At 29.7% G+C, this 25,546-nt stretch overlaps 2 protein-coding genes across 10 annotated transcripts; one reads left to right on the forward strand and one right to left on the reverse strand.

Moving 5' to 3' along the window:
- Positions 1–6,163: 6,163 nt before the first annotated feature.
- On the forward strand, positions 6,164–14,228 carry LOC115712049 (B3 domain-containing protein At3g06220). Of its 9 annotated transcripts, none has more exons than XM_061113110.1 (6): positions 6,164–6,248; positions 6,416–6,468; positions 7,621–7,816; positions 12,313–12,616; positions 13,401–13,588; positions 13,782–14,228. In XM_061113110.1, the coding sequence occupies exons 3-6, from the start codon at positions 7,799–7,801 to the stop codon at positions 14,031–14,033; spliced, it is 762 nt and encodes a 253-aa protein (XP_060969093.1). In that variant the 5' UTR covers positions 6,164–6,248; positions 6,416–6,468; positions 7,621–7,798; the 3' UTR covers positions 14,034–14,228. The 9 variants fall into 9 exon arrangements, with proteins under 9 accessions (XP_060969093.1, XP_030496126.2, XP_030496121.2 ...); XM_030640266.2 differs by having other exon boundaries at positions 6,166–6,248; positions 7,655–7,816; XM_030640261.2 differs by lacking the exon at positions 6,164–6,248 and adding an exon at positions 6,260–6,313 and having other exon boundaries at positions 7,655–7,816.
- A 265-nt stretch (positions 14,229–14,493) lies between these two features.
- LOC115712983 (DNA-directed RNA polymerase I subunit 2) lies at positions 14,494–23,424 on the reverse strand. The gene is made up of 28 exons (XM_030641438.2): positions 23,265–23,424; positions 22,524–22,691; positions 22,220–22,302; positions 21,991–22,113; positions 21,664–21,740; positions 21,316–21,379; positions 21,033–21,103; positions 20,803–20,880; positions 20,651–20,696; positions 20,365–20,545; positions 20,203–20,255; positions 20,021–20,094; positions 19,827–19,944; positions 19,540–19,627; positions 19,281–19,396; positions 19,055–19,182; positions 18,865–18,944; positions 18,134–18,375; positions 17,889–18,053; positions 17,649–17,813; positions 17,463–17,537; positions 17,275–17,378; positions 17,099–17,174; positions 16,776–16,904; positions 16,188–16,328; positions 15,898–16,110; positions 15,567–15,824; positions 14,494–15,209 (listed from the first exon to the last, which is right to left on the reverse strand). Exons 2-28 carry the CDS (start codon positions 22,675–22,677, stop codon positions 14,796–14,798), a joined length of 3,516 nt encoding a protein of 1,171 aa, XP_030497298.2. The 5' UTR covers positions 22,678–22,691; positions 23,265–23,424; the 3' UTR covers positions 14,494–14,795.
- Between the last annotated feature and the right edge of the window lie 2,122 nt (positions 23,425–25,546).

A 25,546-nucleotide genomic window follows, 5' to 3' on the forward strand; every position in this document is an offset into this window, starting at 1 on the left:
TATCTAAGTTTAATTTTTAACGGAAATAATACTTAAGTTACATTTTTAAAACTTCCATAGGTACTTGAACGTTAAGTGTCAAGTTAATGGTCACGTGACAGTTTCTGATTAGTTTAGGTCATTAAATTTTTATTATTTATTTAAAAATTAATTTAAATATATCAATAAGAAAATGACACGTGTATAATAACTTGACACTTAACGGTCAAGTACCTAGAAAGTTATAGAAATATAACTTATTACATGTAAAAATTTAAATTTAGGTATTTATAGCAAAACTAAACTAAGTATTTACACCATAAATTATAATTACTCTTAATAATTAACATTAGTTAGTGACCTGTAACTTGATATTGATCACTCACATTAAGATTTTAATATAATTTTTGTTAAATTAAACAAATAATAAAACTATATATGCACTGATGTGTCACATAAAATGACAATATGCCAACAAAACTTAACATCAAAAGTAAAAAAATAAATAAATAAAGTAAAAAAAATAGAATAACATGCCATGCCAACTTTTTTCTTTAGCTGAGCAATACGTAACTAGAATATTTAGTGGAACATTAAAAGGGAGTTCATAAGGAAAATTAGTAATTATAATTATAAAATAAAATAGCATTATCTAGTAACTACTAATTTTAATTAGAAAAAATTACACTTAATAAAATCAATAGCAGACTTGACTCGATCTTGAGCTAAGGGCCGAGTCAAGTCTGCCATTGATGCATGTAGGGTTTTGCCCTTGAGGCCATAGTATATATATAATTACTATACAAAAATTTGTTTAAATAACTTAAGTTAGTTGTTATCAAGTATAATTAATGATCTTAAACATAAAGTCTAAAAATAAAGATACATAATCTTAAATTTTGTCGTTATTAGAGTACTATCTTGCATTAGGAAACTATTTGCAAAAATAAATGAAATGGAACCGGATAAGAAAATTTGCAATCCAAGGGACCAAGGCCGTCGTTAGGCTAAAGCAGACTATGCCTGTACTTAATTAGGACTCACCCAATCTAAGAGCCCAAATAAAGAAAATAAAATATCATTTTTTAAAAAAATATAGTTTTTTTTTAAAAAAAATTTCTTAAAAATACTAATTTTTTATTGTGACAGTTAGTAGTTCCGTGATCCGTAAGGGGAAATACTGGGTAAGCTGTGCAATTCCACATCGCCTGGGGAAGGTCAAGTGGGATGATTCTGAGACTGTGTAGGTATGAGACTACACAGTTGAAGATGGTTTAAATGGATTGATTGATACTACCTATATTAACAAGGTGCATCTTGTTTTTCGGTAGCCCATCACGAAAAAACTCCACAGTTAAGCGTGCTTGACTTAGGGCAATTTCAGGATGGGTGACCTCCTGGGAAGTTTCCCCAAAAGCGTGCGAGTTAGGACAAAGCACGCTGAAAATACTCGTGTTGGTCTGTAGGGTCAGTCATCAATCCAGGAAGCAGCCAGAGTGACGTACTCGTGTATAAGAACCATTCATTCCGTGGGTGTAAGGACCCAATAGAAACTTGAAGCGGGGACGTTACATTTATAATAAGGGTTCCAATAATTATTTTTTCGAAAACCTAATACAGTTCAGGGTCGGTCCTACAGGACCTTGCAGGCACAAAGCTTGTTGGGATAAAATTTTTATTTAACACACATATCCTTAGAAGAAGGATCCAATAATTTATTTTTAATTAGGTTAAACATGACTTTGGGAGAATTTTTATTATTAAATTATGGTTTGTGGAAGTGTCTGCTAGCTGCCTTTATATAGCTTAATATCATCATTCTAGCTATTCAATATATATTTATACAAATATATGTATATATATATATACACTTTAATATCATTCTCAAGGTGTTTAAAAAAAATATATCACCATCAAAGTGATTTCAAATATATACATATACATATCACATAAAAAGTTACTATTCCATCTAAAAAAGAAGAAAGAAAAGTAACTATGAAGTGTGATAACATATTAAGTGTGATAATAAATTATGGTTTGATTGTGATTGTGTGGGTGTCACCACCTTTGTCTTTTATCCAGACAGAGTATATTCCTTTGAATTACAGCTATTATAAATAAACTTGTAACCCAAGATGTGCATTGCATAACTCATAGTTATTTTCTTCCTAAGTTCCCAATATATTAGGAGAAATTATTAAAAAAAAATGAGTAAGTTCATTACCAATACCAAAAAACTAGTTGCAATATATGGTGGTAAGCTTAGCCATATTATTCTCCAAAAGTCAGATGAAGCCGAAGCCAAAGCCGAAGATGAAGCCAATCAACAACTAGGGCGCTCACGACCCATCGAGTGGGCGTGGCCGGAGATTATTATGGGGTTTTGTTTTGCATCGGCCTTGCAAATAGCAACTCTACAATCCCAACTTCAATCCAAGTTGTCTCCAAACTTGGTTTTGGTCTCTCTAGCCATTTTATTCTCATTTACTTCGATTTTCATTAGCAAGTACATTGCTTCTAAGTGTCCGAAAACAGCCCTAGTGCTTGAGCAACTCGGGGTGTGGTTTACCATCACCGCCTTCTTCACCGCCATTACTGTTTCGCTTACTAAACCTCTGGTTGTTTTTGCATGGTTTCTCTACATTATTTCTTTAATTATTATTATGGTTTGTAATTACATCTTTTAAAAATATTGTTGCGTGTTATATTTAGTGTAATATTATTTTAGTGCACATTTTCTTATAGTATATTTGTATTGCTTGTTGTCTTAGTGAGAATTCAAAAGACTCTTTTCTTTTTCACTTTATATGTATGTGATAAAACTAATGGAAATATTCCATGTAGTATATTATAATGATTATGATTAAGTTGTTTAAGTATTTTGTAATTGAGTTAATGTTGTTTTAGCTTGTTTAATTATGTTGTCAAGTAAATAAATACTTACGTTAATTTTTTATAGTAACAATGCATAAGTTATATTTTTGAAACTTATATAGAGGTATTTGACCATTAAATGTGTCAATGGTCACATGGCAATTCTTGATTAGTTTAGGTTATCAAATTTTTAATTTTTAATTAAAAATTAATTTAAATATACACATTTGTACGAAAGACAAAAAGCATGCAACCCAAAAAATACTTTTACTTTTGCATTATCTTCACACCATAACCAAACAATGAATTAATCATAATTATTTTTTAATAATTAAATAAATTAATAATATTAGTTTAGCATTGTAAAAAGTCTATGGGAATTTTGATTTTACAAGTTTAATGCAACTAGAATCTTAAAGTACGTATGTCATCACCATGGACACTATTTGTTTTATTGTATTATGTACTTTAAGTTTTTTTTTTTTTTTTAAGAAAAATGAATTAACATTTTATTAATTAAAGAGTTTCAACTATTACAATAAGTTAAAATTTAGCATGAGTGTTACTTAAAATACAATTTAAATAAAAACAAGAGTCACGCACAACATAATATTTAAAATTAAACTTAATAATTTCACATAATATTTAACTAAAATTGTATTATAGTAATCATTGTAAATATGTTTTTTCAGTTGTTATTCATCTTTGAGATAATTTATTAATGACTAGAATCAGAGGTATAATTATATAACCTATGTTTAACAAATTAATATTAACTGAAACCAAATATAATAGTCTTAAACATACAAACATTAGTTAAACACAATATGATCCACAATCTCAAATTTTATCGTTACAATACTTTTTATGTAAGTATTTTTATTTTAGACCCCTAAATTACAATAAATTAGCATTTAATTTGATTAGTCTTACATCAGAAAGTTATTAACAAAATTGAATGAAATTCAACTTAAGGGAGAAATTTGCCATTTTTTTCGTAGTTTAAGAGAACTTTTTAGGAAAAAATATTACTAGAGTAAAACTCTACGAGCATTATAATTTAGGAAGTAAAAATCTTATTTATGCTAAAAAAAAAATTATATCTATATAAATTTTTGATATCTTTCAAAAGTAACATGTAATTTAATACTTTTTTTATTATTTATTTATTTTTTAATTTTTTTACAAGGCTCATATTAACACTCTCACAGCCGGCCTCAATGGTTTTTACCTTTTTTTTAAATTTTTATTTTCATTATTTATTTTTTATTTTTTTCTAAGGAAAAAGGTATTATTTTTATTATTATTATTATGTTAAACAAGACTTTGGAAGAAATTAAATTAATAAATTATGGTTTGTGGAAGTGTATGCTCTAGCTGCCTTTTATCCTAACTTAGCATAGCACATTTGATCTAATATCATAATGAAGAAATAGATAAGTATGAATATAATTTATATATTTACATTTATAATATGAAGGAGATCAATGGGTGTGCAAGTGCATTTGCATATGTTTTCTTTTCTTTTTTCTTTTCAAAATAAAAATAAAAATTAATAAATTATGGTTTGTGATTGGTGATTGTGGAGGTGCCACTACCTTTGTCTTTTATCAAAATAGTGTTATATTTCTTTGAATTACAACTATTATAAATAAAAATGTAACCCAAGATGCATTGTATAGTAATTCATAGTTTTTTCTTTGTTTTACTCCTATTAGAAGAAATTAGTTATAAAAAAAAGATAAGAGTAAGTTTATAATCAATATTAAAAAACTAATTGCAACATAGCGTGTTGAGAATTATAGAATTTCATCTCAAAATCAATTGGTGATGAGTAGAGTAACTCATGTTCTTATATATGAGAACATTTAATCCATGTGGGACAATGTTCTCTAATATAGGAGTAAACTTAACCATATTATTCTCCAATGCTCAAATGAAGCCTAGGCCGAAGCCTAAACCAATCAACAACTAGGGTGACCAAGTCTTATCGAGTGGGCATGGTTATAAATTATTATTAGGTTTTACTTTGTGTCAGCCTTGCAAATAGCAACTCTGGATTTTGGTCTCTCTAGCCATTTTACTCTCAATTCACAAGTGATTTTCATCAGCAAATACATTACCTCTAAGTGTCCGAAAACAACCCTAGTGCTTGAGCAACTCGGAGTGTGGTTTATCATCACAGTTTTCTTTGTCGTCGCCAATACTGTTTCGCTTACCAAATCTCTTATTACACTCACGTGGTTTGTCTACATAATTTCGTTAACTATTATCATAGTTTGTAATTGTTTCTTTTAAAAATATTGTAGCGTTATTCTATGTAGTATTTTAGTGCATACAGTAAATTCTTATTAGTTGTTATATTAGTGGAATTTTGATAATTTTTTTTCTTTTTTCATCTTCACTATGTATATTAATTTGTAACGATTATGATTAAGTAGGAATAACATAGTAAAATAATTTTCTTGTCAAGCCATAATTTTGGATTATTTATTTATTTTGTTAAAAAAAAGACTAATTAGAATTTTTACTCATTGAATTTGTTAAATTCAAGGACTTTTGTCCAATTCCATTCATTTTTACTAACGTAGTGGTGATTGTTCATATGCAAATCGTGTCCTCCCAACATTGATATCTACCAAATCATGTCCCCCAAACTCTAACTGGTATAAAATCGTGCTTATTGAACTTTCATTTCATCCATATTAGACTTTCGTTAATAAAAAAAAAGGATAAATACCATTTTAGACCCCGTATTTTGCAAAAGTTATCAATTGGATCCTATATTTTGTTAAATAACAAAATGGACCATGTATTTTCTAAAATGGTACAAATAGGACCGTGAATTGATTTTTTGTCAAAATAAAATTTAATTATAATCCGATTTAAAAGTGTTTATGACAAAATTGTTTACATTTTCTATATCTGTTCGTATTAGGAATTGTTTTCAAGTTGATTATATTAAAAAAAAAGTTGTCAAAAATTAAGTTCAGGATTCTATTTTTACTATTTTGGAAAATACAGGGTCCATTTTGTCATTTAACAAAACACAGAGTCCAATCGGTAACTTTTGCAAAACAAGTGTCTAAAATGGTATTTACCCTTAAAAAGGGGACAAAAGTTTTTGAATCAAATAATCTCAATAGTTCATAAGAAATTTTTAACGTTCTGAAAAGTTCAAGATTATGATTTAGTACACGTCAAAAGTTCGGAAAACAAAAATCCTAATTAGCCTACTTCATGTCAGAAACCAAACAAACTACATAATTTCTACAAAACGACAATGATTCCATATTATTAAACAAATATATATTTAGTAATTAAAAAAAAGTATTTAGATAATATTAAAAAATAATAATTTTATATTAGGTATCTCTTCTCTTACTTCGATTTAGGTATCATTATTTTTTTTTTTTGGGAATTCAAGATTTGATTTTTGTTTCAAATCATAATCATAAAAGTATATCTAATGATTCCCATGGTTCTCTTCTCTTTTTTCCTTAGATATTTCTCATCACCCACTTCAATCTTCTCTTACTGGTGTTATGATTTTCTTGTTTAGGTATTATGGTTTTGGGAATGGAAAATTGAAAGAAACAACTAAAGAATAAGATGGTAAGTTCTCCTTCTTCTTCTTCTTCCAATCTAACAAAGTATTCATCTTTCTAATGGTGTATGTATTTATGTATAAACCCACTTATATATTTATGTTTTATGGTATATTTGTTACTTTAGTCCCATAGTTGAAGGGGAAAAACTCAGTAATAATACCCATTAAGCTCTCTGATATATGTTTTCTGGGTTTGCCACTAATTTTGATTTGAAAATGATAAAACTCAGTAGTACCCATTAAGCTCTCTCATATATGCTCATCATGTCGAATTTTGCTGAGGCAACTCTGATTCATGTTCGTGGGTCGGCTAATATGGTGTGCACTTAGAAATGATGAGCTAGTTTGGATGGATGATTTTCTTTCATACATTTATGATGTATTAAACACTGATTATCTTCAATGAAAGTTCATTGTTTAACAAATTTTGATTTGAAACTTGCTTTGTTTGTGTATAGAAATATGATCAGACAAGGTTAGTTCATCAAGAAATTTGATGTTGTTGTTGTTTGTTAAACTATTTAAATTTCTTTTGTTTACTTTGAACTATAATAAGAGGTATAAGATAGCAAATTTGAATGTTTTTCTGTAGAATCAAATTGGGGTACCAACAGCTTAGGATTGAAAAGTATGCATAATGATCACTCAATGTAAAATGTTTCTTTTGTTACATTGAAAGTCTTTAATGATGTTAATTTTACAATCACTCTTCTTTGCAAGTGGAAAACTGATGAGACCCTATTTCGATCAACCAAACCAGTAGCAAAACACACACACAAACAGCTGCAATAGTAAACCAATTACAATTGATGGGAGCCCTTAGACCCCTTTGATGCAAAGATTTTACTCAATACATTGCATATTGCATACCCTCTCACTTTCTATATGCAAGCACACCATCCTAATCATAGGGCCTAACAAAAACTTTCATTAGAGAGAGTAAAGATTGTTCTGTTTTTTTTCACTTTCAGCTATTAGAATACTCTCATCTATCTTTGTCATTATGTTGTTATAACTAAGCTTAAATATTGTGTATGTGAACACTTTGATTCTTTTCAAAACTCATTTGTTTCTGAAGAAATTGTATATGAAGGTGGTCAAATTCGATGCCATCATCACTAAGAAGATCCTTTGTTACTATCTTCTTGTATATATAGGGAAGAAGTGTTTATATGGTGATTACTTGTGCAGATTGTTAATGGTTAAGAGTGTCATTTAATCAGGTTGAATCGGAACTCTCTCTTGCTTTGAACTTGGTCTATGCTACAATCATATCGGCTTTTGCTTGTTTTGTTGTTAGCAAATTCATAGCTTCCAAGTTTCCTCGATCGGCCCATGTGCTCGAAAGAATCGGTGCGTTTTTTGTTCTAACTGGTTTCTTCATGGCCATTACAATTCCCTTTCATTTTTCTCTCAAACTCTTTTCTTGGATGCTCTATGTCATTTGCTTACTTGTCATAGTACGTTTCACTTGATATATATACGAGTAATTTGCGGTATAAATATTTAACTTTAATTTTCAATTGTAAATAAATACTTAAGTTTAATTTTTGGCGGTAATAATACTTAAATTATAATTTTGGAACTTCGGTAGGTATCTTAATGTTAATTGTTAAGTAAATTGCTATGTGACAATTTCTGATTGGTTCAGGTAACTAATTTTTTTATTTTTTTAAAAAAAATAGTTTAATTATACCAATAAAAAAATAACACGTGGATAATGACTTAACATTTAACGGTCAGGTATTTACGGAAGTTCTAAAAATATAACTTAAGTATTATTACCACAAAAAATTAAACTTATGTATTTGTTTGCATTCGAAAGTTAAACTTAGGTATTTATACTACAAATTATTGTATATAAAATGTAAATATATATATATATATTAGAGTTGTATTAGAACAAGTGATGTAAATTTGATTCTAATGATATATGTTTTGGTTTGAGAAGAATATTACCTATATGATGAATATGGTGTTTGTTGGATATAATGTGTCTGGTTTTAGAATGGTGTCAGCTTGAATTTGATTATAAGAATTTTAGGATCAATGCTAATAATTGAATTGTCTTACTTTGATGATGTTTGTATGGGGTTGAACATAATTATTTGCTTTCCAACTTCTAGGGAAGATTGCTTCTTTTAATGGATGTTTGACAAGACTATATTATATATTTGATATAGTAGGAAAGAAGTGGAAAAGTGTTTTTTTAGTGGAAATATAACTTCATTTTATTAATAAGAATAATAGTCTATAATGATACACATAAATTCAGTAGGAACATATCTTGAAAAAATGACCTAAAAGAGAACAAAATGTTTTGGCAAAACTGTGAACAACTCTATTAGCAGAATGATAAACAATAATGCTTAATTCAGTAACAAGTTTTTGACAATCATCAACTATTAAACCAAATCGAGAATTCAAAGTAAACTCACTCCGAATACCCTAGATTGCTGCAAGACAATCTGTTTCAAGCACAACACTCAACCACGGTTTTGCTTTGATTCAATTAAGAGCTTTTTGGATCCCCATCATTTCTGTTAGGTCAAGTTCGACAACTCCCCTCAGGAAGCTTGTTCTGTCTTCCACAAGGCGACCCTCATGATCACGAGCAAAAAATATGAATTCTAACTAATTACGATCTTCAAACAACTAACAAGTGGTTTTAGAATGAAAAGGATTAACTTAGAAGTGTATGTGAAATTCTTAGTTGCAACTATGAATAAATTTGGGGGAAATCTTTTGTGAATGAAAATGAGACTTTAGTCTTTTTTACTGATTTTCTTTACAACCCTACATGAAAATCATGATTTCATGTGCTTGAATACAAAAGATGAAAAAAACAAAATTATGTAATTAATGCAAGGTTGACCAAAGTCAAAGGTAAACAAAGAATGACATTATGGTCACATGTGTAGAAATCCTTAATATAGTAAAAACTGTCTTTGATGATTTTATTTGTTAAAAAATGGAAAGATTTTATTCAGAAACAAAAGCTACTTTTTGATAGAAGGACCACTACCTACTACACCTAGTAAAGAGAAGAGACCATATTGATTAATTAAAGAGCTTAGTAATAATATTAATGAGAAATCATGTTAAAATTGAACAATTTATCACTAATTTATGTAAGAGAGCAATTAATGCTGCATCTAAAACACTATTTTGATTAAATTATGCCCCTGAACTTCAACATGTATTAAATTGTGTCCCTGAATTTTTGTCAACGTTAGACAATGACTTATTTTAATAAAATTGTTCAAAAAATTTTAAATCTAACAATTTCAATAGTTCAGGAGGAATTTTTAATGATTTGAAAAGTTCAAGAGACATAATTCATTACATGTCAAAGTTCAGAGAACAAAAATCTAAATAAATTTAATAATAATAATAATATATTGTTAAAGAAAGAAAATTGGTCATCTAAATGGAAAATTTAATTAAATTTAAAAACACATTATTTATTCTATGTTTAAACCTCAAAACCAATTAATTAATTTAATATTATTAGAGATTAGTGAAACTTAATAATTACCAAAGACCAGTAGAAGAACTTAATTTGCTAAAGTTCTGCATCTTTTCACCTCAAATTTTCCACAAATATAAAAACTATTTCATTTTTTGCATTTAAAAAACAAATAAACCCTAGTAATTAAAATGGGAAGATTTTTTCAGAAGAAAATAAACAAAAAGATACCCAAAGAATTTTTTTCTTTTTAAAGAAAAAAGCTGTTTTGTTTCATTATTATTACTATTTACTCTTCTATTTGTATATTTGTTTTCTCACTCATAATTAATATTTTCTCTCCAAACCAACCAAACAAATAGATACAAGATAGCTACATTATTAATAATCACCCATGATTAATGACTAACTACAATGTGAAGTTAGGGGGTCACATTTGATGTTTGTCGGCCGTATTCGTGTTGTGTCGAGACTCATGTATAATTAGTATATCATATATGCTCGATTCGAACACAGTCCATTAAGTAATTGCATGTCAGAAAATTTATAAACGGATCGACATGACACGACCTGTGTAACCCATTTATAAATATATTTTGTTTAAATATGTCAACTAGTTGACATATTACGTTTATGGCCCATGTTCTATTAAAAAACTAAAATAATTTTAAATGGATTATTAAAGAGTTAGTTTCGTGTTACTCCTGTCAATCTAAACACAACTTGAACTTATTTAAAACAAACTCAAACTTGTTAACTCTCGTACAGATTTTGAGTCGTGTTATTTTATTTGAACCGTTGCCTCTCTATGGTATGATTTTTATTTAATTATAATTTAAAAGTCAAGAGTGGTCACATGGGTTGATAGAAATAAATCAAGCTTGGAGACCATAATATATGTACACTTCCTAATATAGTAAAAACTCAAAAAAGTAAAAAAAAAAATTATTACAACCTTAATAGAAAGATTCTGATTTTATTCAGAAAAAGTTGTTTTCAAATATTTGATTTCATTATTACTACTCATTTTCAACTCTTTCTCTCTCTCTCTCTTCTCTTTTGTACTATACATACTTTTACATTTTCTCCTCTTTTACTAGCTGGTAAAATATTTTCTTAGAAACCAAACAAAAAGAAAAGAAAATATTTTCTTAGTGATAAGAAATGGGGAGGTTTTCAAAGCTTAAAAGAGTTGAAGTAGTTGATGATAATGATGATGAAGATTGTCATGAGTTTTTCAAAGTGTTCATGCCAACATTTAGTACTAAGAACATGGTATGTATCTTCTAATTATTACTTTCTCTTTCATTTTTTTTTCTTTTTCAACTTTATATTTCATACAAATAAAAAACAGATTTCTTCTTCTTCTTTTTGTATATTTTTATATGTATAAAAGAGTTTGTTTTTTTGTTTTTGTTTACAAAAAGTGGGTACGAGGAATTTGTTTCTCATAATAATCTTTGTTTTTATGTTTGAACAAGTGGGTACGAGGTTTGTTTCTCATATTTGTTTTTATGATATATTCTATAATATTTATTAAATCAAAATAGAGATTATTTTAAAAATATACAAAAATAACAAAAATACAAAAATACAAAAATGCGATTGTGCAGAAGTTTAAATATTTTCACAGTTTTAAAGATTTTATTTACATAAAATATAGATTTTTGATGTATTTTTTATGTTGTACTCTTATTATTTTATTGTTGATTTTTTGTTATTTGTATATTGTTTTTTATGTTGTTTTAATGTTTTTCTTCTGTTATTTTTGTGTTATTTTATAAACACCGTAAAAATATAAAAAAAAATTCTTTAAACGTAAAACAGTAATTTTTTTTACCAAAAATAATTGTTTATGTAAATTTCTTATTAAATTATGTGTGATCGGATACTTAATTATAGCAATAACAACAGGGTCGGTCCTGAGTTGAAATGGGCCTTAAAAATAAATTATACCCTTATTATAAGAACAAATGGTATTTTTAAAAATTATTAAAATTAAAGATATTTTATTATTTAGGTCCTTAAAATAGGTTGGCCCTAGGCACTAACTTAGCCCGCCTTAGCCTAGGGCCGACCCTAAATTACGATATGTCATATTAAATGGTACTAAACACTACTAGTGTATTTTAATATTTATATTTCGTAACATATCATTTATTATTTATTTATTTATTAAAATCTATTATTTTGTTAAATTTTAAAACCACAGAAAAATTGTCTTCATGAGTCTAACCACATAAAGATTCTAACTTTATCTATATTTTGAGCATTAATTAAGGATTAATAGCAACTACTTTCATCTCTATTAATTTCTTATTCTTTTTTTTAAAAAAAAATGTACATTAATTAAGGATTAATTTGTCATATAAATTTACAGTGGATACCACCAAAGTTTGCTGAAAAATTCATGAAGAGAATTCCAAAGGAAGTGAAAGTAAAAGATGAGAATGGAAAAAATTGGTCATTTGGGATGAAAAAGAAAGAAGAAAAAGTGTACATTGTTAATGGAAAATGTCAATGGGAAGAGTTTGTAAAGGAGCACAAGCTTAAACGTGGAGACTTTTTAGTGTTCAAATATTACACTTCCATTGCTAATAGCAACTTTTTTCATGTCAAAATCTATGCTTGCAATGGATGCAACAAGAAACAACTTCATCACAAAACCACTATTACTCAACCAGGTAATATAATATATATGTACTTTATATAAATATATATGGCATGTATAATAGATTCGATTTGATGTACTTTTGTTTTCAACCGTTAAATCAACTTCATTTTGATCCAATAGTTATAGTAACTATGGGACAGGGTTGGCCTTAGGCACAAATTTAAGCTAAAGCGGGTTAGGCCCACGCTTAGGGCTCAAAAAAATATATAATTTTTTAAAATAATGGCCCAATTTTTTTTTTAAGGCTCTTTAAAATTCAGGGTTGGTAGTCTTACACGGGGTGACCACAGAATCATTTTTATAAGACAAAATCTACTCCCTATATATGTACTTTCACATTTTTGTATTTATTAATTTAATAGAGAGGTATTAATAGTATAAATACATAAGTTTATGCATGTTTTGCACTTAAATAATTTAATTATTTTTTTCTTTTAATATTGGGGGAGGGAGGGATTCTAAATTAAGATTCCTTTGTGAGGAGAAGTGTAAAACTACTCGATTATGTTTATGATCATACTTAATTTTTTATTTACATGGCATTAAAATCTAACTTTTAATTTTTGTTGTAATTAACCTTTAATTTTTTAATTAAGGATATTGACATCATATATACTTTTTTTTTTGATGGGGACATCATATATACCTAAATTTATACAAATGTTGCACTTAAATAAACTAAAGGTCAAATATTTAAGTATAATACATGCATAAAGTTAGATACTTATACTTCCTAACATTCTAATTTATTATTCACACATATATATATATATCATCTTATTATATGTGTGTAGGTTCATTTTGTGAGCATGATGAAGATATTAAACCTACTGATGAAGAACTTGAAAAAGTTGGAGAAAATTCTTCAAATGAAGAAGAATATGGTGATGTTAAAACTAATACTACAACTCCTCCTAGTAATAGTATTAGTAGTAACCTTCACTTTTTGACTATTATCAATGATAATACAAGAAAAAAAGTGGTAAATATTCTTTTCCTCATTCATTTCTCTTTTATATTTATGGCTATTTACGAGCTTTGCTCTCGAATTATGACATATGCATCATTGAGCCTCCTAAATTTTCCAATCTGTTAAAAATGATTTTTGAACTATTTACAGTATAACTTATATTTATTTAGTAATAATAATAATATGTCTAGATATATTTTTGCAGAAAATTCCTAGTGGTGTGGTGAGTAAGGTAAAGTTGGAGGAAAAAATAATACTTCATTGTAAGAATAATGAGTTGTTTGGAGTTGGAATAACATATGATAAAGATGGTCAAGCTTTTATATCAAGTAAATGGAGTCATTTTCTCAAGAGGAAGAATCTCAACAACAATGACAAGTGTTTGTTTGAATTTCTCATCAATCCCAAATCCAACATTTGTAGGGAAATGAAAGTTTATATCATCCATACATGGTGAAGATGGTGATCATCACATAATATATATACATAATAGTACTTTTATCTCTACTTAATTAACATTATTATAATTATGATATTATTAATGGGTTTCTTTTGTTATGTTTAACTAGTGTTTGAAATGAACTAAGTATGTATGAACATGTTGGAGTACCAATGACTTTTAATGATTAATGAAATATGTATTATTAACATATCTTATTGTCTCCAAAAAAATTCATTTTGTTTGGGTGTGAATACAAATGATAATTATTGAAATGAAATTGATTGTGTAGACTACATTTCATCACCAAGTTTTAGATTGTAATATCAAGTTTTAGAATTTTTGTAACTAATTGTATTTGTTCTTTTTAAGAAAATATTAGATCAAAATTATACTAATATTATTAGGAAAAAGCCATTTTATCTATACCATAAAATTCACTACTTTTCTCCTTAAACTTAGTAAGTACCAAAAAAGAAGAATATAATATGAATCTATATATTAGGATATTTAATTTCCATAACATCCATAAAAATGAGATACAACTTCAAAAACTCAAAGATCAAATTGAAAATTTAAGACTAAAGGAAGAATCCTAATCTCTCCAATCTCTAATAAATCAAATAGGGTTCATTCCATATTTCAATTCAAAATTAAGGATCATCATCATCTAGAGTAAAATTTGGCTATATAAGACATTTGAAGGAACCAATAAAAAGATATGTACAACAAAATTGAGAATATTTCTTACTCATTCTTTCCGAATTAGTTGCTCGAAAATCAGGCTGTGGCGCTATTACTTAGCTGGAGGCTCATTTTTATGTTCATAGCGGCTAACTCTGCAGCCAAATACCGAAAAACAAAGGGCATTGCGACTGTCTCCATCCCTTTACTCGATTGACACGAATGGCATATGATCTTTCTCGACGATTGTCTAGGAGGTAACCCGCCCACCTGAGGAACAACTCGCTTTTGGTTCTGAATAAAGGATGTTGTGAGGAGACTTCCGCATAGAGAACACACGTTAGCAATATGATGATCGGAACATGTATGAAGCCTATCGTGTAATAAATATGAAGCTCCGTGGGCGAGCATGGAGTCTCTTTCCATCTCCCCGAAACGAATACCACCTCCACGTTTTCGACCTTTGATGGGTTGTCGGGTCACTTGGTCTATAGTTCCCGTGGATCGAACCTGCATTACAATTCTCAATTCTTAAATAGAAATCTCGAAAAGATACACCCAACTTATCCTATGTTTGGTATGGTGGAAAAATAAAAGGAAAGAAAAGTTAGAAGAGAAGGTAAAAAGTTTTCCATCCCTTCAAATTTCTTTCCTTCTTACCAAACATTCACTTGGAGATGAAAACAATTAGTTCATTTTATTCAAATGCAAATATTGAAAAGGAGAACAAACAAAACAAGATTTTCAATTACTCCCCAATGTTTCATAACATAACAAATATTACCATCAATGATAAAATTGTATAAAATTTCAGCTGATATAAATATGTATATAGTTCTTATAGGTAGAGTTTGTAGTGTTGCACACCTGAAATTTATCGGAGACCATGTGTCGTAATCGTTGATAATAGACAGGACCGATAAAGATGTTACATTCGAGTTCTTCACCATAAACCCCACTGTATAATACCTCAGTACCATGGAAATTGAATCCCTTCTCTTTTAACTTTTCACCAAGTTCATCAACAAGTGTCTTGACAGATTTCGATTCAGTTCCATCATCAGCCTTTTTAACTGAACTCGAAAATGGAGTCGCGTTGACAAATTTCCCTTCCAAGCTACCTCCCTATGACAAGAATAATCTATTCTTTAGATTATTCAAAAACAAAAATAATGACAGAAGGAAATGCAAAACAAACCTTCGCAGCGATTGATTCCATAAGCATGCCTATTGTCATTCGAGAAGGAAATGCATGAGGATTTATAATAAGATCCGGACGCATTCCTGTAATTTCAGAAAATGGCATATCGATATCAGGCCACAACTGCGAGCAGACACCTTTCTGCCCATGTCGGCTGCTAAATTTATCACCGATAATGGGATTCCTTGGTTGTCGAAAACGTATACTGGCCTGTTTGAATTAAACAACTTAATATCATGATTTATAACTTAATTTGGTAATATACAATAGTCAAGATTACTACATACCTTATGAACATTTTTCTTGGTCTTCATATCAACAGAAACATAGTCAACAAACGCAGGTTCTGCACCTTTTCGCTTGCTGGTTCTTGTATGACCTGTCACCTCATTGTAAATGGAACAAAAGGGTTCGTTCGGATTTATCATCTGAACACGAAACGAAAGAGGGAGAGAAAAAGAAAGAGGTCAGCCTAACAACAATTTTCGCATAAACATTATATCCGATATCTAATGTGTATGAATGAATACTTTACTACACTCATATTCTACTCTTGCCTAAACACGCTTAACTACGGGACTCTGATAAGATCCAAAGGCATTACTAATATGATTTCACATTACTATTAAATCTGGTGCTTAAGCTAATTGCTTGCAAGTTACTAAGTCTCAATTATCTGTTCTAAAGGAGAAATACACTCTTTATTTATACTGGAACAGAATTACATATGGGAGGAGGAGTTTCTTCCAACCAGAAAGGCTCATCGTCTAGCCAAAGATACTTTCTTTGAATTAAAATTGCACAAGAACAGATTATACTATGTATAAGTAAGGATATAAAGTCACCTTCTTTCTATGTCAAGAGATAAAACTAACCTGACCAACATAAGGGAGGCCATCTGAATCAATCAAAGAATGCATTGATTTATCAACATTACTTCTTCTAAACATTGTTTGATTCCTTTCAGACCTGCTTCCTTGATCAGATAAATCAATTGTCTCTGTCTGCCATATATAAGCGTAAATTAGTATTCATAAACAATCAACTGTAATTGAAGAACAATTTAATACTGTCTAGGAAACATGCTTCACATTCAACAATAATCTAGAACAGTTTGACTAGAACTATGTCTCATACGAATCGTAACGATAAAACTATCATAATCCAATTAGATTTTCTGAAATAAAAAGAAACAAACCTGATATATTTGTCCACGAAACATTCCACGATCGACAGATGACTTATTAAGAATCATAGCATCTTCCATATCGTATCTGAATTTCATAAGAAATAAATGATAACAATCTACAACTTTGAAAAATACGTATAAATATTCATCCTTCATTGGAAAAATACGTATATATACATCCTCACCCGGTATATGCAAGTACAGCAACTATTGCATTTGTGCCTATTGGATACTCATCCAAGTTGTACTTCGTATATGTACTCGTCCGAACAATGGGAGATTGCGGCGTCTATGAATACAACAACAACAACAAAAGAAGGTTCATAAGATAAAGTTATCATTGTTAGACAGAGAGAGAGAGAGAAGAACAAACCTGAAGATGATATAGTTTTTGATCAGCACGACAGTGAAGCGCTTGTATAGCGAAACCCATTGTTTGCTTTCCCATCTACAATTTTTCATAAAAGGAAAATAAGAATGGAAAAACAAGCAGATACCGAAAATTTCTAAACAAGAACAGGAAACAACTTCATCTTGACTTTCGGAAAAGAATAAGAACCTGACACTGGTACATGTTACGTGGACTCTGATTATGATCTGACCAAGGTGTAAGATTAGCTACCATACTTAACATCCCGGTTGGATGTATTTCTTCGTGAGTGGCAGGAAACGCTTCTTTTCTTCCACCATCCCCGCCATCAGGGCATTTTATTTCCATGAAAACCTGACACGACGCGTAATTTGTTAGCGTGTGTTAGTATTTTAGAGTTTAATACACACACTATAGTGCAATATTAACCTGCTCAAATGGACCGACAAGCTCAATATTTTGGTCTTCGGTAGAAGGGATTGAAATATTTTTGACTGGCCGAACAAATCTTGACGGACATGTAGACAGATATAAACCAGGATAAGTACCGTCGATGCTTAAAGGTACATATCCCACTTCGAGATCATCGGGAATCTGAAACGTATCAATCATCATATCAGCATCATGGAACATGTATTAAAGAAAAACAAGGACAGAAAAGAATAAGAACAAACCCCGGAAACAGGTGAGACTTTCAGTTTCCGTAAATGAGCCACTACTTTCTCAATTACACTAGAAGATATAGAACCAACTATTCGACCGTCCAATAGAACAGAAAGAACTTCGGGAGGACCAGCTTGAACCAACTTCGGCAATGCAGGTAACATTCCAACCTGAACCAAAACATTGAGGATAGACATTCTAATCTTGTAAAAGTCTCTAAGTTCTCCATGTGAATCGTAGAAAGATGTGATTCCTGGAAAAATAACATATTTTACTTCATTATTAGCAACACAATAACATTGCCAACCATAGTATCGAGCATCGGGGAATTGAAATTTTTAATTTGTCAAACAGAGCCATTGCTTATCACTGTTTTCATAATTTTTTCATAGATGAGTCAAATTTCAAATGATTAAGATCACCAAATCAAAACTAAACAGAAAAAATCACAACCTACTCAGAAAAAACAAATTAAAGCACACATAAAATTACAACGAGCATGATGCAACACAAACTGAAATAATTTCAGAGATTTTCCTTGACATTGTCCGTGTCGACAAACAATTCGAAATGCCTAGACTTTTTTAGAACAGATCCGAGTCAAATAGCAATATGATTCGAAGCATTTCTTTTTTACACTATTACGGAAACCCAAGAACTCAATTGTATGGTAACCGGGTAGCTGCTTCCCCGTTAAAAATCATGTGAATATTAGTTTAGAAGATAGTTTAAATAAACTTACGGCAATTGCAAGTCAAATGATTTAGCAAGCCACAAGGTTCGCCATCAGGTGTATGAACAGGGCACAGGAAACCCCAAGATCTGTAAATTCAACGTAAAACAATTAAAGAAAATCCAACTTGAATTATTGTTCTTATTAAATAAAAACCACACACATGTTAACATATCAAAACAAAAGCATATATGCTTACTCAGGTAACAGCTTCCGCACGCTGGTTGTACGAAGTCCCGCAAAAGAAGCCCCTCGATGAACCGCACGAAAATGAGAAACGAAACGTAGATAATTAAGCCTCTCTGCCTGAACTGTATAGCCTGCCCTCTAAACAAAAAGTAGAATCCCTTAATAGCAATTCATATTATAGTTTTTATAAGTAATGCAAATCATTGAACTGTAGAAGCATCACCAAGAAGCCATACCTGCTGCAAATCTAAACCAGTCTGAGTCATAATTCTTCCGGTTTTTAAAAGGTTTTCAATAGCTAAACTGACTTGTTTTGCCGGAGCTTTATCCATAACCTTCTTTACTTGAGCCACTGCAATTCCAAAAGTGCCATTTGAAGTTAAACACAATGAAACAACACAATTTTTCTGCTTTGTAAGAACAACCATTTATATACGTATATGCACTCGTGGGACATTATACTAGAAGAGAGATAGGTAAGGCGAAAGCACATACAGTCGCCCAAATCAAAAGGTTTGCCCTTTTTGTCGATCTCATCTTGAAGAAGCTTCTTTACCTTGGACAACCAATCTTCTAATTTTTCCTACAAACCACAATAAGCAATGAATGAGTATGCTAGAGTTTCAAACTAATGTTTCGGAAAACAAGCTGCCGGGCCAATTTAATGCACCGATGGTGAATATAATTCGAAATGTAAGATGTAAGAATGAAAATTCATTATTCCTTTCATATTTTCATTTGACATTTCTTTCCAAATAAAGAGGCATTAAGTTCTTACTTACCTTCAAATAAAGGGTAATCAAGTGACCAGGGAGTAAGACTTCGTGATTTTGCAGGGAATCGGGGTTGTCTGTTACTGAAGTCTGATCGATGAATGAAAAAAGCTTCTGCGCCATAAAACTAGAAACGGGCAAGAATTTAATAAATTATGAACAAGATGCAAACTTTAAAAAGACAATGACGAATTGTAGCTCACATCAACAAATTGAACTTGTCGTGATTATTATCAAGGTGAACAAATATGTAGTCCTTCAGAACAGCATTTGCAATCTGCACAGGCCAAAAACAAGATTACAAACATGAACCGAATAAAACTGGAAACCAAAGCTAATAGTATTGTTTGTTCCGAAAAAACAATATAAGGCTACAGATACTTACATCAGAATAGCTTGCGTTTTCAAGTCCATGCATAATAGGTTTGAAATGCTCTCCTAATTGAGAGAAAGTGAGAATTCACAGAGTTAACACTATAAGTTATAACAAGGAAAACACTTTGAAAAGATAAAAGATTAGAAAGACACAAAAGAATGTAGAAAGTACCAATGTGCTCTAGACATTGAATACGATTAAAAAGGTCCAAATCTCGAACTTCATCTAGAATAATTTGTGCTCTTTCCCCCAATAGCTGAGTCCCAACAACACCTTTTCCCTTATCATACTTCTCATTATAGCAGCAGGTTAAGCTCGCATAAATTTCGTGATCAGTTGTGTCAATAAGGGCCTGCACAATGCATTATTAGAAAATCGAAAATTTTTATAACATTAGAAGTAAAGCAAAAACATGACATAAAAATAGTAGAAGCATAAACAGGAAAAAGATTCTAACCTTTAAAACAATGCCAACGGGAAGCAAGTACTCTCTTCCCTGTACCCTGTAAAAACGAAAAATAAGTAAGTGCATTTGTACATACATTGTAGTTGTATTGGAAAGACAAAAAGCTTGAATTCTTTACTTGAGTCAAACCTAAAACTGCTCACCAGAATCCAAGTCTTGCACTTCCATTTCGAAGGTAGTACAATTTGATTGTCACTGAAGATTCATCTTCCCTTACACATCTAAGGGTCAAAATCAAAAAATCAAGCGGGTGAACAAAAATCGAATATCCTTTATAGATGTTTGAACCAAATTTTAGTTACAACAAACCAAAAGATCTACTTTTAAAACATCAGAAAATTAAAAGATGGGGGCATTATCATGAAAGGAAAACCTTATAATAACTGCTTTATCAGTATATCCTTCTCGCCGATCACGAAATGAACTACGAACAGTACTCATTGGCTGGAGAAATTAAATACCAATATAATGTTAAAACCAAAAATTTCTTCATACTAACTCAAATTTTATTACTAAATTAAAGAAAAAACAATACTAATAATAATCATTACAAGAAATCAACAATTCTCATCAAAAGGCTCAGTGGTTATATTATAAATATGGCACCAATCCAATCACAAAAAGAGGCTAAATGCATGATGAAACAGATTACTTACATAGTTCCTTTTTGGCATTATTATGAGTCGAACGACTCTTTCAAGCCCATTCATGATGAAGTAACTAAGAAATTGAAAGAAAAGATTAACGATTAGACAGGTAAAGCAAGAAATATAATAAAAGAAAAAAAGGTAAGAAAGAAAAGGCACGAGAAGACTACATAATTGCTGAAATATATAATAATAATGAACGTGAAATTAGAGCGCTGAACTAGTTTCTTTTTTAATGAAATAAAATCTAACAGCAGACATAAGACATGCCAATAATTCCAAGAAGACTAGAAAAAAAAAATCTTTGTACCATACCCCAAGTTCATTTTAAAGTACATATAAGCTTAAAATACTCACCCACCCATCTCCGATGACTCTTCTTTGTAAGAAACTAACTTCTGAGGATCAGCATGTCTCAAGTGGCAAAGCTTTGACTGCATTAAACAAAAACATCTTATCAAAAGCATGATAAGAACAATAAAATGAAAAACACAATGCACTTCAAATATGACTGAAATAATTGTGTAATAGGCAACTATGGATTAAGACAGAAAGTTTTTCGGATCCTATTTTAGTTGCTTACTTCTCAAATTACAGAGTGTTCCTAAAAACATATATAACTAATAAAACACTTAGCCCAATTATCATGTAAAGACTAAAAAGCTAATACTAAATAACACAAACCTTTAGCATTATAGGCATCTGCCCGAAATTGAAATTGTCTCTTATAGCAACTCCTTTATTATTATACTCAAAGCAAACTTCAGCCATGAACTTTCCTGTATAAGAGATTTTAGCCTGCCGACACTGTTTAAAGAAAAGTCATTAAATCCATTTGACACTTTTGATAAGTCCAAGATGATAACATATGCACATTTATATACTCTACACACAATGGCAGAAAAAATCTTACTTCAAAAGGGAGAAGAGGCTCCTTCATCGTTTTCAACATTTGTTCCTTTACCGGTGCAAATAAATGAGATTTCCCCAGCCATAGTAAGTGAGAAGTCAAGAATAAACAATAATCGCATAATCGCATAACAAAACAAAAGAATTAACAAGAAAGTCCTTTTCTTTTTTGTTTCCCCCGGAAACCAAGATATAGTGAAAAAAATGGAAACTATATTTTATACTATACTGGAGTGTAGCATTGTCAGATAGATTAAACATAAAATAAGAAATAAAAATATAGAGAATGAGAGTGATCAAAAGGATATTCCTGAGGCTGGTCTTAGTGGAAGGATCATAGACTGTGATAGGCTTAATGCAAAGTAGTAATGTATCCAATCCTGCTTCAACAAAATGATCAAAGGACTGTATGTGGTGTCTAAACAGTTCCTGTAGCTCGTCGAAATTGCCCGGTGTGCCCATATCCACACTAACTCCTTTTTCAGTAAAGAAAGAAAAAAACAGTCAGCTAAAAATCTTTAACAAATCCCAATTTTTCAACACAAAAATTCAATCTTTCAAACTACAAAGTAAAAAGATTCCGATACAGAAAAAGATGGGCAATTCCATCCATCCCGAAAATAAAAGCAAAACTTATATAAACAAGCTTAGCTCTACTGTAATTCAAGGCATTTGTGCAAATTGTCTTACCTTACATTCAACTCTAAAACTAATTCAAACTCAAAATGACTTGAATCCCACAAAAATTGACTAATGAACTACCTATGAAAAACGAGAGTCTCCAATTAATCCATAAAAATATAAATATATAATAACACCATGAAGAATACAAGGAACGGATAGTAAAGTAGAAACCTTTATTATCGGTTTCAGCAAAAGCCTATCTAATTCAACTCTAAAACTAATTCAAACCCAAAATTACTTGAATCCCACAAAAATTGACGAATGAACTACCTAAGGAAAACGAAAGTCTTCAATTTATCCAAAAATAAAAATATATATATAAAAACACCATGAATAATACAAGGAATGGATTGTAAAGTATAAACCTTTATTATCAGTTAGTTACTTGTGGACGAAGAATGAGGGCAACAGCCGGCGAGGAAGGGAAATTGAGGAGCGGCGGTTTCCGGCGAGAGAGAGAGTAGAGAGGTAAGGGATGAAAGGGGTTTATTTAGGGTTTAAGGAACAATTTATTGTTTTGCAGTTTGGACCGTTGAAACTATTTTCTTTTTGTTTTTGTTATTTTTCTAATATTACATTTACACCCATGGTTTTGTTCTATTTTTACATTTACACCCCTATTATTTTTTGTTTCTCTTTGGCAAAGTGATAGATAGAATTGTCCTTAAATAACTTATTAGTAGATTAAAAGATTAAATGACATTTATTATCCATATTTTCATATGGTGACCCGTGTAATTCTAAAAGCGATTACAACTTAAATACTTCGAGCCCAATAGTAGACCCAAATAGAATAATAGACTTGGTCCATTATCGAAATCAAGTCTTCCATATGACGGACACATGACTCGTCCAAGTGAAGTACTCCTCTAGCATAGCTCGTATCTAGAAGACTTTAGCCAAAGTGTTTGAAGAAGTAGTCAAATAACATCCGAACATCCAACTCTGTATCATACTTATTAATTACCAGATCGTATATATTAGAACTTAACTTTCAAGATCTTGTTCACAGATTATATCTTCCCAATATAAAAAAAGAGTAATTAAGTATCAAGCATTTAATTTCTTTATTATCTATTCTCAAGAAACTAAACTCCCACAATAAACAAACTCCACACACCCGTAAAAATGACACCAAACATGTGTTTGGTTTTACATTATCATTTCCAAGAAATTAAACCCCCACAATAAACAAACACATTATAATTAGTTATATTTTATTGAGCATTGTTATTAGGCACCTTAAGTGTCCAACATCATATCGATGTGATATATTATGAGTAGTTAACGATATCTTATATTAATTATTAAATTAAAATATGTGAGACTTAATATAAAATCTAAGATGCTTGTAGTGCTTGGTAACTTAAGATGTCCCTTCCTTAATATTTCTCTCCTTTTTCTAATAGAAAGTTTTTTTATTAGAGTATCTCTAATTATTCTCTCTAAATACTTTTAACTTAAAATAGGGAATTTGTCTTTAAAAATAGCTCTAACTATAAGAAAAGGAAAAAAATAAGCCACTAAATTACAATGAGGAATGGATATAGTTAAGTATCAAATTATTATCTACGTATTTTTTTATTAGTAAATTTAAATTATTTTCTAAATAAAGAATAAAAATTTAATAATCTGGACCAATTAAGGACTGTCACGTGACTATTGACTTGACAGTTGACACTTAATGACCAAATACTTACGTAAGTTTCAGAAATATAACTTAATATTATCATAGCCAACTCAAGGGTAGGACAGTAGGGACCTACGCTTAAGGCCCCCACCAAGCCCGAAAAATTCTTTAATAAAAAAGTCTTAAATTTATTTTTTACAAATACCATGTTTTGTATTTTAACTACTATTTATTAAAAAAAATATATAGCTATTTTTGAAAAAATACTTAATTTATTTTTTAAGATATTACATTTAATATTTTATTTAAATAAAATACCTAATTATGTTTTCAAAATACTACATTATAGATTTTTACTACAATATATAAAAAAAAGCTTAATTAGATTTTTTGGCCCAAAGCCCCTAATTGGCTTGAAACAGGTCTGTGTATTATTACCGTTAAAAATTAAATTTAAGTATTTATCTACAACTTGCAGATAATTTAAGTATTTATGCCACAAATTATTCAAAAATTAATAAATTTAACAAATTATAAAGATAAGAGATTTTACATTGTTAATCTCATACAAAATGAAATAATAATAATTATTATAATAATAATAATAATAATAATAATAATAATAATAATAACTCGAATGGATATGATATGTAGAAGATGCCGACACGATTTATATTTATAAGACATTTTTTAATGGAATATTTATAAAAAATAAATTTGAGAGAAAAGTCTAAAGTTAAATAAAGTAATATTCCATTTCAAAAAAATAAAAAATAAAGTAATATATTGTCATCATTTATCAATATAAATAAACTTTTATTATACTATTTTATTTGGTTTAATCTCATTTAGTGACTACTTTCACTTTAGAAAGACTACATTTTTTAATTTAAATATTTATTTTATGAAGTATTAAAAAATTCAAAATAATTTTACAAAAGCTATGGATTAGATTTTTTATTTTGCTTAATAATAAATTGAACTATTTATTTTCTAAAAAGGTACAAAATAATACTC

Source organism: Cannabis sativa, chromosome 4 (assembly GCF_029168945.1).
Source record: "Cannabis sativa cultivar Pink pepper isolate KNU-18-1 chromosome 4, ASM2916894v1, whole genome shotgun sequence".
In the NCBI taxonomy this organism is placed as follows: Eukaryota; Viridiplantae; Streptophyta; class Magnoliopsida; order Rosales; family Cannabaceae; genus Cannabis; species Cannabis sativa.

Excerpts from the sequence above, each read along its gene's own strand:
- LOC115712983 (XM_030641438.2), bottom strand. The coding sequence starts at position 22,677 with ATGGGCACACCGGGCAATTTCGACGAGCTACAGGAACTGTTTAGACAC. Across the intron at positions 16,905-17,098 it reads TTCGTGGACAAATATATCAG|ACAGAGACAATTGATTTATC; the intron begins GTTTGTTTCTTT and ends TATATATGGCAG. Across the intron at positions 15,210-15,566 it reads TGGTCTCCGATAAATTTCAG|GTTCGATCCACGGGAACTAT; the intron begins GTGTGCAACACT and ends ATTGTAATGCAG.
- LOC115712049 (XM_030640257.2), top strand. The coding sequence starts at position 11,097 with ATGGGGAGGTTTTCAAAGCTTAAAAGAGTTGAAGTAGTTGATGATAAT. Across the intron at positions 11,208-12,312 it reads CATTTAGTACTAAGAACATG|TGGATACCACCAAAGTTTGC; the intron begins GTATGTATCTTC and ends ATAAATTTACAG. Across the intron at positions 12,617-13,400 it reads AACCACTATTACTCAACCAG|GTTCATTTTGTGAGCATGAT; the intron begins GTAATATAATAT and ends ATATGTGTGTAG.